The 18,059-nt window shown below is 40.0% G+C and overlaps 1 protein-coding gene across 2 annotated transcripts; it reads right to left on the bottom strand.

The window, feature by feature from the left end:
• Positions 1 to 26: 26 nt before the first annotated feature.
• fam102bb (family with sequence similarity 102 member Bb) lies at positions 27 to 16,389 on the bottom strand. 2 transcript variants are annotated; one of them, XM_046390900.1, is made up of 11 exons: positions 16,100 to 16,389; positions 12,798 to 12,918; positions 11,973 to 12,002; positions 11,467 to 11,583; positions 10,864 to 10,910; positions 9,941 to 10,035; positions 7,244 to 7,342; positions 5,916 to 6,150; positions 4,582 to 4,718; positions 3,615 to 3,684; positions 27 to 2,689 (listed from the first exon to the last, which is right to left on the bottom strand). In XM_046390900.1, exons 1-11 carry the CDS (start codon positions 16,243 to 16,245, stop codon positions 2,647 to 2,649), a joined length of 1,140 nt encoding a protein of 379 aa, XP_046246856.1. In that variant the 5' UTR covers positions 16,246 to 16,389; the 3' UTR covers positions 27 to 2,646. The 2 variants fall into 2 exon arrangements, with proteins under 2 accessions (XP_046246856.1, XP_046246855.1); XM_046390899.1 differs by having other exon boundaries at positions 7,244 to 7,345; positions 16,100 to 16,388.
• Between the last annotated feature and the right edge of the window lie 1,670 nt (positions 16,390 to 18,059).

Below are 18,059 nucleotides of genomic sequence, written 5' to 3' on the forward strand. Positions count from 1 at the left end.
CAGGTTAAAGCACAGTCTATACATGCTCAAGGTTTTTAGCCATTTTATTCAACAGTGCAAGGTACATATGTGAAGCATCCGTTACACTTGTTAAGGAAGGAAATGTTGGTCAAAAGAACAAGTTTGTAACAGGAAACACAAGACAGTGTCAGAACAGCGCAGAACATCACTTTACAGGAGAATACATTTTACAGTTTATATAGACAAACAGCTTCACAGAAGAGAAGAAACCATGTTTGTAACAACATGTTATGTACCAAGATGAACATACCTGTGACACACAGGTAAAACAAGTGATTTTTATTTAAAAAAAAAAAAAAAATCCAACAGTTGATATTTGGTAGCTATGAATCATACACGTAACACTGCCTCAACTATGTAGTGACAACACTTTTTTTGTCCTTAACAATAAAATATTTAGCAAAAATATGGCACAAAATCAGCAATGAAAAATAAAGAACAATATCCTTTACATGTGATTTAATACAGGACATTTAAAACATGCCTAAAATGAAAACACAAAATGAGAACATTGAGCTACGGTTACGTCATACTGTGCAGGTACCTGCTTTCAACATGAAGTCATGAGAACGAAATGATTTCCAACATGCTAAATGGGCAAGCAAAATTGTTCCTTCAGTGCGGAAATATTCAGATTAAAAGATGGGGCGATGACAAATTAGGAAAAACGCGAAGACATGTCAAGTTCTGCAAGCTAACAAAAGGACATCTTAATCATGCAGAACATAGAAACATAAAAACAGATAACACAGACGTTTAGTCAAAACACCAGACGCTGATGATGCTTGTGCAGATGTTAACAGAACATCGAGAGGGGGAAGTAACTTACCCCTACTATGGCTTATGACAGGAGGCAGAATACTACAGATACTGTACACTCTGTAGTGACTAGTTATATGTCTAATATTCTCCATATGCATAGGCCTGACAGTTTCCAGGAAACGGTGTACTGTACTTTTTCTAATTTACTAATAGATTAAATGAACTGTGCATTTAACCTCCTCTTAGGCCAGAGATGCAAATAGTCAACATGCATAACACTGTCAGGATTTCAAAACTCAAATTGGATTGGTTCTGTTTGTAAAACTAATCATGTATTGATTGTTAGATTGGTCATGAGACTTTCTAATAAGTTGAGTTTATATTAGGCAATATCATCCCGAACTGTCACTGTGGGTCTTTTTAGAGACGTACTGTTGAGTATTTTCTTGATGGCAGTGGATTACTTATACAGTCCTTCAATGTACAAACGTAAAGCACAAAACAAACTACAGTATGCATCAGTTACATGTCAAAATTGCTGTAAATGTCACAGGATCTTTATTTTTTTATTTTTAACTGATGCAAGCTTCCTGGTCAACAGGACAGCTCAGAAAGATGTAGTTGAGTTGCAAAGCGTAAGTATTCAGAACGCTAAAACGCTGGGCAATGGATACATGCCCTTCTGTAATATTCATCATAGAAGTCCCTGTTTGGTATTTACTGCTCAACAAAGACAGCCAGCAGTGACTCTAAGAGGCGGTGAATTTAAGGGAAAAATGCTTGCAAACTGCATATTGCACAGAATTTTTATATTTTAGGAGGACTATTTTACCCCAGCTATCGCTGCCAAAAATCATAGCCGTAGGACCTACATAATACTAACATGGAATATTTATCCTCTGCATTTGGATAATCTTTAGGGAGTGTGTTGTCAGCTTTTCAGCAGATTTTCTAAAACAACCCACAGCAGTGTGACAGACTAATACCAACAAGGACTTCTGTGATATCAAGTAAGCAAACTGTCATCTGTCCCATTTTTTTTGTTCAAGTACCAACATGGGGGGACATGACCTCTTACCTCCTTCAACTTCAACCAAGATCCAACTAATCCTTAACAAAAGTGGTCTAACCGCATAGCAGACAGATAACACATTCTCACATCAAGTAGCTCAAGTCTGATGCTTTGTCCGTATAGTAAAATTTTCTCACCTGCAAGACACTAGCAGTTGTCAGTGTGCCTGTCAACAACTACAGCTTTGTTGCAGCTTACAGGCGAGCATTAAATAGAACGTCTGAAGGCAGTCAAACACAGAGACAAAGGGAATGTATTGAAAATGCATCACATACTCCTCTTCGCTATAGATTTCAGTTCATCGTGGTAATGTGCACTCAGAGCTTCTCCTGGTGTCCTTCGATAAAGAGGAAGTTCTTTTCTTCCAGTTCCTGTCAGTTTACGTTGAGTGGGTTTGGATGCTGAGTGACAACATTGATCTCAAAAAGATGAACATCATCTACATCCAGAATATGAGGAGTGGGCAGTTTCAGTTACATGTTAGTTAAAGGTTAACATTTTTGTGTGATCTGATCAGTGTTTTGTTTTTCTTAATTCATATCTGTATGCTTACATTGAGATGATAACTGTCAGCTTCTTATTCTAACAGGGAGCCACAGTGTAATGTAGGGGATATGAACACAGGAGGGCACTGTTGTAACATCAGTTGTTCATAGTGATCAGGACAGACACTGTGCTGATCAGGTTACGTGTGTGTTATAGGAATGCAGTTTGAAATGAACACACAGCATTGCAGTTTTTGTTTTGTTTTGATGTAAGCAGGGTCAGTCCACCTCTGAGAGGCTGCAGCTCTAACGCTTTATCACCACCTGCTCGTATGCACCAGCTCCAACTCTGTCACGATAAGAAAAGACAAAGTTAGTGATTCAGTTTAATAACTGGCTCCCCATATCATTCTGCACCAAACCTCTCTACTATTTCAGTACAGAAATGAACAGTTAAATGTGCCATCGTTGTCCAGCCCTTACCCAGCATACCTACAATACCATTTTGCACCAAAATTTATCCATCTATGGAGGGTTTTTTTTTTTTTAAACACTTGTAAACTGCTAAATTGGCTCCAGAAAACATACCTCCTCAGACTCCTACGGGAAAAAATCCTGCTTAATCTTGTTTTAACAATCTGAGTCACATGTAAAGTTTTTTATGGAGCTGGTAGTGGAAGGTAAATGGTGAGCCAGCTTGCTTCTGTCTCATCTCCGAGAGCTGCACTTGCACAGTACTGACTGTGAGGATGTACTTTGGCACAGCTGTGCTTTTAGTATTTTCATCATCATTTGCCAGTTGGTGGCAGTGTCATAATTTTCCAGGTATGTAGTTATAAAGACATGTACTGGACAAATTGCCCTGATGATGGTGTTGGATGAAAAGTGAAGGGATCCCTGAAATGATTACAGTTCACTTTGAGAGGCAGTCTATCCAAACGTTGCTGAGAAATTTCACTCAAAACCAAAAATCTAGGAAATGTTAGTACAAAACATCATTGCAGTTAATCCAATAGTTCATGTGGCATTCTGAACCAAATCCTATGGGGCTGACCAACTGTCACACCCATTCTTCCACCCATAAAGCTAAAATGGTAAAATAAATGTTCTCCTAGACAGAAGTTATTGCGCACCCTTATCCAAAGAAAGCTGGAATTGGAACAGTTGAACGTTTGACAAAATACAATGACAAAAACGTCCAACCTCTCTCTCCCTCTACTATGAAGGACAAATCGTTTAATATGACTTCAGTACAGTGAACATCCCACACTCACCTGGTGGGAAGGTGATGGCTTCCAAGGGCCGTACTCCCCCCAGGGCCAACAAACAGACGCAAGCCCTCCTCTGAAGCAGACACAGTTGTAGTAACATTTGGTCAGTACAGACAACACCCACACCCTCCTGTACAATTCTTGTCATGAGGAGCAGCCAGTTGCTAGGCAATCTAAAAATAATCATGTATTGACAATAGCTTCTTTTCCTAGCTTTGAGCTGAAAGAGACCTTGGACAGAAAGACCAAGGTCTCTTTCAGAGAATGTCCTACTCGTCAAGGCACACAGGGTGATTCCCAACACAGTCAAGTTAAATATTTTAACTGTAACTGTGGAGCAGAAACAGAAGACTATTTGATAAGTCAGTGGCACCTTGGCCTCTGAGAAAATTGGATGGACATTTTATTTTACACAAATATTTGACATTTTTTAGACAAAACAATTGGTAGAATTATCCTGAAAGTAATCATGGATCTAATTTCCCAGTTATGGGACTAATAAAGGATTATCTTATCTTATGGTGAGAATGTTCAATTAGATTTTAGATGCAGCCCTACCTGACTGTTACGATTTTTGTACTTAATTGTTTAGTATATAAACAGTTATAATTATAAATTCCCTGAGCACAAATTTCAGCAGTCCAAAACTCACAAGTATTCCATTTACAGTTACATAGAAAGAAAAAAACAGCAAATCCTCATACTGGAGAATCTGACCTGGCACTAGCAAATATTTACTTGAAAAATGACTTCTATAAAACAGTTTTCAAAGTTCTGGCAGATTAAAATCCTGTAATTGATTATTACTTCCACTGCAGAGTATGAGAATGTAGTTGTGATTTGTAACTAAAACCTTTCCTTGGCAAAAACAGTACAAGAAAAGGAAAATCTGTCCTAAAACATCAACAACATCGACACCGCAAAGAATAAAACCTGCAGGTGTGGTCACTTCTTTGGATGTGTAGCCTACCTTCAGCACTGGAATCAAGCAGGCTGGGTGTAAAGTCTTGACTCTGGAGAATCTTTTCCACAACATCATCAGCATCCACTCGTGTGTCGTCCATTCTCTTTAACTGAGACTCCATGGAGTCCTGCTTCACTGGGTGTCTGTGGGGAGGAAACTGGAAAGTCATTTTGTGTCCATTTTACCACTAATGGCCTCCACTGCAAACTGATGCTGTTTGCTTCTCATACTGAATCAACATATCATTTCATGTGCTAAGCAGGGCTGTGGTTACCCAATGAGCTGAAGGATTCCATCTAAACAGCATGGAAATTATTTTCAGTCTACTCGTTTTCACCAGACATGTTTTCAGTACCAGCCACACGCAAAAGTAAGTTTTTAATCGCATTTCTACTGCTATCTTGCTAGTGAGATCAGAAAGAGTTGGAGAGGGTTGATAGCACTCTCATGACTGTAGGTAAAGCGTAGTGAAAAGACTGGAGCAGGGGGAAAATGCATATCAAAGGCTAAATGTAACAAAATCTGCCTAGCAGCTCAGTAATTTACACATTATATCTCAGCTGTTTAATCCATGCAAGAACTGAAATGTAAACGGCACATTGCAGCTGGCACAGTTACTTTTTGGAGTCCTGTCACCGTGAGGTTACCGGGCAGCCAGTGGAGACTCTAGCAGCTAATGGTTGGTTAATATTTACATATACAGATATGAGATTAGCGCCGATTTTCTCATTGAAGTCACTCCAAGAAAATGCAAAGCAAATTTCACTAAATGGCCAAATATTCCGTGAGAAACCTGAGAAGTAATGTCCTGATTATGTAAAACATGCCTCAGCGTCTGATGTAATAATAACATGAGAACTGTGAGACACAATGCTGGTTACTGGTTAAGGTAGGTCAATGTATACTGCACCTCATGCCATAGCAGAACTTAAAAACCATCCCCAGTGTAGTGTTTGAGGATCTTGATTCATTGTTGGATATTTTTAGATCCCACAAACACAAAGACTAACATTGTTATAAATACAAAGAGCCCCTGTTGACGCCATATAATGAAACCACACCATACTCTTCCGCTGCTCTGCCTTTCAGCTTTTTCATTGCAATACAGCTGTTTCCTGAAGTGTGACGCAGATCCCAGATGTGATCATGTCTGGTTTGTTCACTTCCCTAAAATAACTGACCTGCTACTGTATTTCATACTGATTACCTGCAATTAAAATGTTGCCATGTTTTACATGCTGATTTCTTTTCATTAATAGGACTATCACAAGTACATGTTTGTGTTTGTCATAAATTTTGTTTCCTTGTGCTCTGTACTTGACCGATAAATTAAAATTCACCTGTTGAGTCGTTCACAGGACGAGGCACTCCGAACTGGAGTACCTGCTGTGTTGCTAGTGGTGGCGGTTGGGACTGGGTGCTCAGGTAAAGCAGGGCAGGTTCTGGACTCTTTGTCCCGGTCCTCACTGGGCTCTGGGATGCTGCCGATGCCCGTTGAGGTGCTGCCCACTGAATGGTTTCTCCGATGGCTGAACTCTGATATGCTGGAGGAGCGGGAGTGGCCTGTGCTATAGCCTGAGTGAGATGGGCAGTGGTTTTATAATAAAATAACAGACCAGCAGTTCTTGAATATACAAGATCATGTACACATGCAGAAGTGCCTTTGTGCAACGCAGGCCAACACCTTGCATGGTAACCCACTGCCATCGGTGTGTGATTGTACATGTGAATGAGAGACAAACTAGAAAGCACTTTGGATGCAAGCACAATATAAATCGTTCAACTTTTTTTTTTTTGTAGTTTAGTAAAACTTATTTGTTAGTGAAGTTACTGTCCCTGCCCTGTGAAATCCAGTAAAGGTATATTGTAGTATTCAAGACTGCAACCACCTGATAGTGACATACATTCATAATATATATACTGTATATAAAATATGAAGTAATAGTACCGATGCTCTGATATGCATTTAAATGTTAACAGCAAAGTTAATCTGATATATGCACATGAAAGCCAAATCTAATGGAAAGCAAATGTAGAAGACACAGATTTACCGCCTAACATTAGAATGAAAACGCTGATTCATAAATAAATTAGCAAAGTCTTTTGAAAGGTTTATCAGTTCCATAGAGTCTCAGCGACACCCACATACTCGCATGTTCTTCATGTCTGCAGGAAACCATTTCAAGTAAGACTCATCTCAGGGCATGTGTTCACTACAGCCACGGAAGAGCAAGGTTCCCACACACTAATTTGAGGTTCAAATAAATCTTTCAAGAGTGATATGTGGCAGGAAATACATTTTCAAATTCAAAATTAGAGGGCCATTAGAGCTGCTCTCAGTGCATCTCTCTATTTCCTCTGCTCTTTTATTACAGTCATCTGATCTGCCTGTAACGGAAACTCGAGCCTCAGGTTTGAATTGGTCTGCTCTGGAGCGTCACTGGAAAACAATTTTAGCACTTCCCTTCTTCTTCTCCAAAAGCTTTTCTCTGTTTGACCTTATGCATGTTTTGCTCCAATAAAAATGATTTTAGGAAAGGAAAAGATTGGCGTCATGTAGTTGAGATTGGTAACAACAAATTTTCTATCTATGTTCATCTGCCGCTCACATCAGGTCAGAACAGTAAATCAGAAAAACACATTTTACATTTTATAAATGTGCTCCTACCTGAGAGTTTGGACTGTTGGCTGGCGTAGCTGGATGTTCGGGAGTGACCACAGCCCCCAAGCTCCTCAGAAGCAACAGGACACTTCCCTTCTCGATTCTCTGCTAGATGAGGAAGAACAGAAGAAAAGAAAGAAGGAAGACAATGAAGACTTGAAAGACTCTACATGAGTCTGTTCTATTGCTCTAACCATGGCAGATTTATATGTGTGGTATAGATTGCATTTTTGTGAAGTGATTCAATGGGGGCCCGAAGAGAAAGAATCGCGGTCAATTATACCTGAAAAACACGGCATCTCCCTTCTGCAACTGGTCAGTGCCACATGTCGGTAAACTGCTCTCTTCCTGGCAGGTTACACAGACATGACCAGGAATTTCTGGCCCCAGATAAAGTGCTTATTCATGAAAGATCTATTTTGTTGTCAGCCTGACAGGTTTTGATTGAGACCATAACCATACACAGTTTGTGCCAAGTTACACGTAGTAATTTAGTATATCTTCTGTTTCAGCAAACAGACATCAGTTGAAAGAGCACAGAAAACTCCAATCTGCCTCCCTCACACTATTCATTAGTTCAACATCTCTGAGTAAATGAGCAAGCGACCACATTTGGCAAGTGTCAGGATGCAGCAGCAGCTGCTGGAATTGAAGGAAAATAAATACAAGAAAATCTCAAAACCAGCACCTCCTTATTCAATACCATTATAATATTTTGCCCACAACTGCAGCAGTATCCAAGCTCAGAGGGTTCCACGGGGGCCAGTCTACAGGAGATCATTTGCAATGCACATGGTATGTAAGGACAATATAACTCCCAAAAAGCAAATTTACAGGACAGTCTTGACAGCTGAGATGAAACAATATCTGTGTCTTAAGTGTGAGAATTAAAAAAAAACAGCAGCAGTAACATGAACACGTGACACAATTTGAAGAAGCCAAACTGGCAAATGGCTGAGCTGTCAGAAAACAGCACAGAGTTCAGATGTCTGTAGGAAAAAGAGGGAAAGGTCTCTGTCTCACAAACGCAAAGGAAAATGCACATCATTTCAAGAGAGATTAGCCTTTAGATGCATGCGTCAGAAATGACCCAGCTGCTGTTTTTTTTTCCTGTATTTTAGTGACGTACATGTAGTACATCAGTATGTCATAATCCTGTTTTTGCTATGCCTCGAATCAAGCTAACACCACAAGTAAAACTGACCATACAAGTATATCAACCATACACAATCTTTTGTAGAAATAAACCAAACAGGTACTCTGAAGTGCCAATTTGCTTCACTGCTTCCTTTTTAAATTAGTTAAAAATGACAAATGAATATTAATCTTCTATATCAAAAAACGTCTACAAAATAATACATCATAATCGCTCATAATCTACCAAACTTCCCACTGATATGAACTGATACTACTCATACACATGTAACACAAACACTGCCAACATGCAGAGCCAAGCCACCATGATGCTGATTGGATATAGCATCATCTTCTGCAGACAAATACACAGACTTCCACACAGTCCTATTTTTAACCATGTATGAGCTTTCAGGGCAGATTGTAGCTAATCTAAAAAAGAACTAGTTTAAATTATACATGAAAGAGATGCACTACACTCTGAAGCTTCGAAGAGGAACAAGCAATCTGCACTGCAATGTTTCACACATGAACAAGCATACAGCACAAGAGGGTGTGGGGGGTGAAACAGAGGGAGTGAAATGGACCAGAAAGGGGCAGCTGCAAGAGAAATAATTTCATAGTGCCGGATTGGAGATCCACGGCAGTTAAATGAATATGAGTAGAGGAATGTGTGCAGACACACACCAATAAGAAGCAGCAGCTACAAGTTATCGGATCAGTATCTGCAAGCTTAATTGGTGAACTTGTCAACAGTACTGTAAGAAACAAAAAAAACCACAGAAGGTCATTTCCATAAAGCTGCTCCTGATCCATAATCACAGCAAGTCATGCACAAGTGCCCTTCAGTGCGACAGAATAGCACGGTAAAATCGATGCTTGTTTGACTTAAACAAACAGTCTGCAATACATACCTGCCACCTGCAGCTTTTCTAATGAGGTAATTAACTGACATGGTATGCCAACAAAGTGCAGCTCATTCTGCACTTTACTGTAGACCTAAGCTGCTAAACCTCATGACAAATAAGGCTTTCCCTCTTGTAGCTGCTTCAACAAAAGCCTTTTACAGGTGATGCACTTTTACTTAACTTTACTTTACTTACACTTTTTGCTGGAAACTGCCAAAGCTGTAATAAGGCAACAGTTGATAAAATATAATATAGCACTGTTTCGGAAAGTACAATTCACAATAAATGAAACCCTCCTCTAATCTGGATTATAACCACCCTAAAATTATATGGGTACTATAAATTTATCGTTTTGTTTTCATCATCATTGTTCAGATCTGCTAACTATATATCATAGAAACTGACACCACAAACGATGAGGTGATGTTGCACAGCTCTACTCATGCATAGTGAGTTTATACAACTATGTGGATGGCCTCTAAGCAACATTAAAATCACTTTGAGTCAGAGTTGTTAGGGATGTGTCCATATCAATATATTGTAGAGCTTTAACAGCAAGGTAAAGATTGACAACAGGGAAGTGGAACGAAACTCCAAAGCCAAAGCTCTATCAGTGGGTCAAGCAGAGCAGAGGAGTGCAATGACGCGTGATTGGGCTCACCAGAACAGCCTTTCTGTGAGTCGCCTCCCTTCCTCTCCTCCAGCAGGCTCTCTCCATCACTCTGGATCCCAATCACTGTGGCTGTGGAGGGAGGCCTGATGACAGGGGATAAAACAATAAGACCTTTTCTGCCTTCTTGTATTTCATTATGTTAATTATTCAGATCTCTGGGAAGATGAGGAAGCATTCATAATAACTTTTCAGCTAAGGCAAAACGTGAGTATACTTTACAGGACAGTACTGTAGATACTCAAGATTCAATATATAATGCAGTGCAGCTTTTGGCATAAACATACTGGCTACTGAATAATTTTTTAGGTCAACTTGTGCCCTCGGCTAAAGCAGCATTTCTCCCTCTGTCCGGATGTATGTATGCATGCGACATACTTTCACTGAAAAGTATATTATACCCAGAAGAGCCAGTAAGACAACTTAAAGTGTATTACTTGCTGTCAATCAGTGATTTGACATCTGAATAGCAGTTATTTAGGCTTGCATAATTCTGTCTCATTTGTTTCTAATGAAATTTTTATAGGTCAGTGTTGACACACCTACACCAGCATTCTTGGTGCAGCTCCCAAACAAATGCACTCAGCACCAGATTTCATGTCATCATTATGACACAAAATACCAAATGATTTTTATTATTATATTATATGGTCAGTCGTGATAGAGACAGGAAATGTGGGAGAGAGGGTGAGTTGTAAAAGTTCTCCCTGCTGGGAATCGAACCGTGGACTTTGTGGTTATGCACCTTATGAAATGGTTTTCCAATCCAACCGAAACTGTATGGCAAAGAATCTCAAATGGCTGAACTGCAAGTCAGCTGACATGAACCCTTATTGACCTCATACAGTTTGTGAACTGCAAACCTAAGCAGATTTGGCATCAGTTTAAAGTTGAGTAACATTACTTTTACTTACGTTTTAAAACAGGGATCTCCTGACATGAGCTGTGTACTGATGATAACCTATGAAAAGAAAGAGACTTGGTGATTGATTCAGGTTTGATACCCACTCAAGGTTTCTGTCAGCATGGATTCTTAGTTTTTAAGAAAGATAAGGAAAGGTGTTTTGGTTCAGACATACAAGAATCAAAAATGTCAAAGCACATCTCAGAAACAAATGAGGAATCTGTACTCCCTGATTAACTCAAAAAGTTTGGTGACATTTCTTATTTCTTTTTTAGTTTTGCCTTAAATTAAAGACTACTATGATTCTTCATGAAATAAAGTGGGTAATGGCTGTAGTGTAGCCCAAATTTACATTTCTCTATCCCTTTCCACATTTAACACCACTCTTCTTTTTCTTCAAAGGTTTACTTCTGCCTACGGTCTGATGGATTACCAAGGAACCTGGTGTTGTTGTATGCAAGCCTTGATGTTTATGCAAAAACCTTTTCCATGCTTGGTTCCTGGCAGAGAAAAATACCAGGGAAGGCTTGTATTCAAAACAACAGGGTATGCTGCTAAAAGAGTCAAATCAGATGGATGTGACTGCTGTACTTTACTATAGCTTCAGTGTTACCTTGAGAATGGAGTTATCCTGGCGAGTATTTTTGGTATCGTAGCCTTCTAGCAGACATCTGCGGGTTGTATTCCCTGAGCCAGCAAACTCTGCTAAATTCAGATCTGCAAAACCAAGCTGAAGGAGAAAGAATGACACTAGGTGACCTTTGTTTTCTCCCAGAAGACCGATGTTTTGCCCAGTCTGCACTGTGACAGTCTCTGGATGTAAAATGACAAGTCACGAGAGAAACTTCAAATTCATTTCTTTTAATTCCGCAGTTATAATATTTAGAGGGGAAAGGCTTTTATCAAGCACACAAGAAGAGGTTTAGCTCAATAAATAATTACCTTCAAACAACAAGAACACATGACATAATGAGCCAACCTGCAGGCACTGCAGGCCATCTGTTTTCTACGGGCTCACGTGGGAACCCACATAAATATGGCTGATTACTGTAAATCTAAGTGACCTGGAGTTTAGGTTAGGGGGTGGGGGTTGGAGAACAGACATATGTGAAGTATTACCTTTGCATAAGCCTTTCCACCTTTCAGCTCCTGGAAAAGAGAAGCATAAACATTCAAATTAAAATGTTACTCAAAAAAGCTTCAAATAACTCAAGTCAAGTCAAAGGTTACACTGGTCATCGTCACCTGCTAGTCAGTTGTGTTTATTTGAGTTCCAAAATACTTGGAAGAGAAATGAAAGCTTAATAAAATGTTTTTGCTCCATGCAAGCCCCCTACTCATGCAGATACCGTCAAACACTTCTAGTGGATCATAAGTGATGACTGAGATGTGATGCTGACACGTCAGCTAACGCACAACCATATATTAACGTAATTCTGATCATTTGGGAACTATATCCATACATATACAAGTTTGGTTGCAGATCCACATATCATAGAAAAGCCTTGGTGGAGTCTGAGCTCTCTGAGCGCCATTTTAGTTTTTTACCATGTTTTTACTGTTGTTAAAACCCTTATAGTCTTAATAATTATGTAAAATGACACAGCATGGATTTGTGTTACAGGCTAAAGGATAGCAAAAGGATGAGTGACAAAAGATTTCAAAGTGATGAGTCCGTTTTCTTCAGATTGCTGTGCTTGCTGACTCACATTTTTAGAGTTCAGATTTCACTCTCAGGTTTCAGTTAGCCCCATAAAAGTCTACGTAACCAAAACTAGAATTTAAGTACAGCAATACAGTCAGCAAGGATGAGGCTCTCCTTTTCACTGCAGCCTTACACTGAATAGAACATCTGCATACAAAACATTCAATTATGGATCAACAACCACACTGGTAGCTTTGTCTGAAGTCTGACATCTGCAGTGTGACAGCCACATACTGTACCTTTCTGACAGACACACGGCACACACAAGGGTCCAGTACACCCGTCCCCGCGTTGGCACTCATTTTACAGGGGAAAGAGAACCTTTTCCTCCATCGAACACAATTGGCCTGCACTGGCTCCCTGTGAGAGAAAATCACCAAGACTTAGACCATCTTTAAACACTCTGTAAGGTCAGATATCAAGCATCTGTTGTGCATTCGTTTTGCAGTTTGTACAACTTACATTATAACCCCTGATTAACTGTACCAGATGCACTGTAGCTCATATGCAATAAAAGACAAAAACAAACAAACAAAAAAAAAACAAAAACAGGCACTCAGATATCAATCCTGAATGCTGTGTCCATAGATCAGATATCAAAATCTTGCATCAAATGCGCATGTGCACATATACAGTATGTCTTTAGGCTAGGAAGTGTATATATGCCTCTTGTTTACTTATTCTTCAGGCAGTCAGTTCAAAATAACATTTGGACTGATTGTTTATAAGAGTTTTTGTATGGTTGCTTCAGCACTCTGTGTAACACTGAAAGAATTGGCTACTTGTATGCAAAAATGGAAAGAAATGTTTACGTTCTAAGTTCTCAAGAAAATGTCGATTATCATGCAGCTTAATCCACAACCGTACAAACTGCCTTCAGAAAAATGATGTTAACAAAACTATTTGTTTTTATTACAGATTTTTTAGTACCACTGAATTCCTGCTTTGTCACTTGTTTTTGCAGCCCTGATCACATCTCATCTGTGGGAGCACAATTTCATTTCATTAATTTTAATATCACTGTTACATAACAGTGAAAACCACTTAGTATGAATGACTGCTGGATTAACAATCCTAGCATCTCTTCCACGCTTAAGGCTACTGATTCAAGTTGCCAGCACAAGCTTATGTGCTTAGTGCCAGATTTTTCTGGCCAGTTAATAAACAAGCTAATTGAACACAGGCCTGTAATTTTCTATTGATTCACTTGATTACTGAATCCAAAGGTTACAACAGCAGGTGTAGATCACATTGGCATGAGCGTAAAAGTAAAACATGTGCATGCATTCTCAGCCAAAAGCTCGTTGTTAAAATGAGAGTGAGGTGTAGTAAGTGAAAGGATGAGATGAAATCAAAGTAAAACGCATGGCTGCGTGGGCAGCATTACGATACCCCAGATGGCCTCTCTTTCACTGGCATCCTTTCCTTTCCCACTCACCAAACCAACTCCCTTCTGTTAAGACAGCCTGCATGTCTTTCGTTTGCTGGATTTTGTTGCAAGCAGAGCTGATGGTTGTCCTCTCTGATCCAGTACAAATTACAATCACACAAGTCAAAAACTGACAAAAGCTTGCATCTATAGCTGCGACAAAAAGAGACGATAACTGAAGGATACAGAGACATTATAGTGCAGTGAGTGTTGATGACTTAAGACCATAAACATGATGTGCAGATTCCTGTTAACACATTTAAGACTGATGGAATATGCAGGCCAGTGTTGTTCACTGTGTCTCTGCCTCCTTCATGCGAAGGCTGATAAATTTCCAAGAGTGAACTCAAAGAGTGGGAGAGGGAACTCCCAGCCAGCTGGACACTGTGTTAAACTGCATGTACTGTAAATCACTGCACTTCTGAGTGAAGCAAAATACTATTAGAGAGTGTAAGTAAGTCTGATTTCAAGCACAAGCGGAAATCGCCTCTCTCGTCTCTATACAGGGGTCAGATATCTTGTTAAACTACAGCTGCTCTCCTTTTAAAGGCAGCAAATAAATCTATTCAAAAAGTGTTACACTGTCAAAAAAGTAAACTTATATAACAAGGAGGACTTGATTTGTGCAGAAACAATAGTGCAGTCCTGGTGACAAACCACACCAAAGGAAAAGAAGGGTTCATAAAACAACAGTCCTCACTTCCCGTACACTCACAGTCAGGATGACTCAAAAAATCAAGCTGCTGCAGAAGAATATAGCGTAATGACATTCAGACCTGTGACTGTGAACTCTGCTGGCTTGATATAACATTTCAGGGCCAGAGCACTGTGTTTTATTTAGATTTCTCAGTCATATGAACTTCATTGTCTGGGTTATGGGATTAAAGAACCTCTTGCAGTGGCTTCATTTGGCTGCAGAGGGTATTCACGTGTGACAATATTAAAATGATCTTAATGCCGTGACCTTAGAAGCACCCTGATTCACAAAGTCCAACACACTGGGCTTTTATATTTAACCATTTTATAAGAGCTACTTACTGTAGAGCAAACAGAGGGCTGGTTATATAACAGGGTGAAGCCATCTAATCTCTACAGACTCACTCCAAAACAAATGCTTTTCCGTGAAAGTCAAATGTTAGCAGTCCGTTTAATTTATGAGTGGAAACCCAACAGTTTACAGAGAAGATGTAAGTGTTTTCTTGGTTAAACTTAATAGCAGTAACAGCATCACAGTGACCCTGCTGTGGACCGCAGGGTGAATATAATGGCTATAGAGACACATCATTTTCAGATACCAGTTATTATATGGTAGCCATCTTCTGATTCCCTTCCATAATCGTATGAGTGTAAACATGAAACATCTTCTGTAAAGCACCGCATTTTTGTCATCATACAAACACACCCTTCCCACTCATTTAGGCAGGACAACACTGACAAGTGTGGGACGGAAACTGACTGGGACAGCAGAGTCCTATTGCATTTTGGGGTTTACGACTATGTTTTGTCCTTGCATTTCACTGACCCATTTATAATCAAACAGGTTGACAAAGCAAGGCTGTTCTACACCATCCATGTACTTTAATCAGAGCTTTATGGCCAAACGGGGGCCAAAGACAATCCAGGATGTGAGTGACTCTTATTGATTATGCAGCAAAAGACAGAGGAGTCGCGTTTGGCTTTATGGCAGTGATGTGAGAAGTCCGCTGATGCACAGAAATCAATTGCACAGTCAGCGAGGAAGTTAGCTTGTGAAATGCAACCGCATGTAAAGAAAATGCCAGTCAAATGACGGATATCACAAAGCAACTGCTCTCACATATACTAGTGTTTGTTTTCTCCAGTCGATGCTAACATCTGGGTTGCAAGCCTGCCAAGCTCAGTTAAAACAGGACTGACTCAAAGGGAACGTTGAGTTTGAATAGCAAAAACCCCGTTACGGTTTGAGACCAGTGACTGACGTTAGCATGATTTTAACGACATGTAGCCTGTTAGCTGCTTAGCTAGGAGCATAACATTGTGTGCGAGGGCTTCAATACTAGCTTAACCAGAGAGTAACGACAGCAGGTTCAGTCGGTGTTTTATTCTGACTGCGTTACGAGCAAACATCCTCACCGAGAAGACTCCTCGGAGAATCCGCCGTCCAGCAGTCTGACTTTACAAAAGAGGACACCGTTGACAAAAGGGACCGAGGAGAGCTCGTCCAGCTCAAAATCCACCTTGAACTTGAATTTCTTCTTTTTCATCATCATTAAATCCATAATTCATGATTCAGTACTCTTGAGAAGATGCTCTAATCGCGCACGATCGCATTGTAGCGCAGACACAATGTTGTGGGAGGATGGTGAAGCTGCTGGTGACAACAGTCAACCTGAAAGTAACCGAAGTAACCGGAGCCATAACACAGCAGCTACTTCCGGTGGGGAGTTTTCAAAATAAAAGGATGGGCTTTAAAGCATTTGAAACAATCACTTGGTTACCAGTGGCTGACTTTGTGAAGAGATAGATTAGTGTTATATATTAATATCAGGTTTGAAGTATACATTTATTTTAACATATTAATGTTACTTCTGTGAAATGTTTAAATACAATTTCAGTGTTGTCTCGATATCGATGCTCTGTCTTCTGTTACACTATATTTTAGATTTGGAATATTAATAGAAGATGCAGATCAACTAGCACAGCGGTGCAGTGGTTAGCACTGTCACCTCGTAGCTAAAGGTTCCAGGTTTGAATCCCGGTCTGGGCCCTTCTGTGCATGTTCTCCCTGTGGCTAGTCTACATTGCCCCTAGGTGTAACCTGAAAGTTAGAAAGCAATTCTCAGTGCCTCTGTTTCAGTGAGTGCTATTTGCTTTTTAAAGTTTCTTAAATGTCAAGGATAATAAAGTTGCCCAGTAGTGTATTATTAGGCCTGAATGCACAAATCCAGTGTATTAAGTTCAAGTTCTCCCTGAACAACCCATGTTACATGCTGGTAATTTTAACGTAGGCCAAAAGTTATGATAAATCTGATTCGACTGTCAGATTTATGACATTTTGACTGGTGTGGTGGAGTGATTAATGCGAAAAAATGCTCCCCCTCCTCCATTAGCCGGCTGATGTGCCCTTGAGCAAGGTACTTAACCCCCCAACATGCTCCCCGGGCGCTTGACGCTGCCCACTGCTCCTGTGTGTGTTTCACTGCATGTAATTTGCCGGGTGTTGCATGTGTGTTCAACTAAGGATGGGTCAAATGCAGAAGTCAAATTCAGTATGTGTATGTAAAAATATATATGCTGCCAATATATATCATTCTTCTTCTTCTATGTCTTTTATTTTGAAGAAACTGATGATTAAACGGATGTACGGTAATGGCAGCTCTGAACTTGACGGGAGTTCAAAGAAGCCCGCCTCCGCTCTCCGTCGCCTCCTGGCGGTCAGTCAGGACAGCGACAGGTCTGATTGGACAGATTACAACAACAAAGCGAAGCCAGCTGCTGTTATGTAACATTTGTCGCCACCTCGTGGTACAACTAGGCATTACTATGATAGCCATTGAACTGCATTTCAAACCAGTTTACTCTTTATTTTCTTATCATTTTTTTAAGAAAACCCACCGCATTTGATTTCTCAGTTTGTTACAACATTATAGCACGTAGAGCAAATGTGATTTTTACACTTGATGAAATGCTCACACTTTAAAATCGTTGTTCAACATATGCATAACACTGCATAATTAACAAGTTTTGGGTCTATGTTTTGCCTGGGACAGCTGCCAGATTCTTGTGGGTATGACTCACTGAACTGAATCTGCATCAACTGCGCACTGTGGAGCCCACAGTGGCCAAGGACTTTATTGGTACTCTATGTAGGAACATGCAAAATATGCGAGAAGTATTAACTCCACAAAATCACAACAAAAGATAACTTTTGTGCGCGTTTGGAGGGTCAGAAACTTAAAGCTCGGAGCGAATCAGAAAGGAAAGCACGCGATGGGAGGTAAATTAAAGCAGCTTTCTCGCGTACCTCAAGTTAAGGTGATGAAATAGTACAGTTAGTGTGTTGTTCCTGCTGGGTGTGTCTGTAATGCGTGCG

Source organism: Scatophagus argus, chromosome 6, assembly GCF_020382885.2.
Source record: "Scatophagus argus isolate fScaArg1 chromosome 6, fScaArg1.pri, whole genome shotgun sequence".
In the NCBI taxonomy this organism is placed as follows: Eukaryota; Metazoa; Chordata; class Actinopteri; family Scatophagidae; genus Scatophagus; species Scatophagus argus.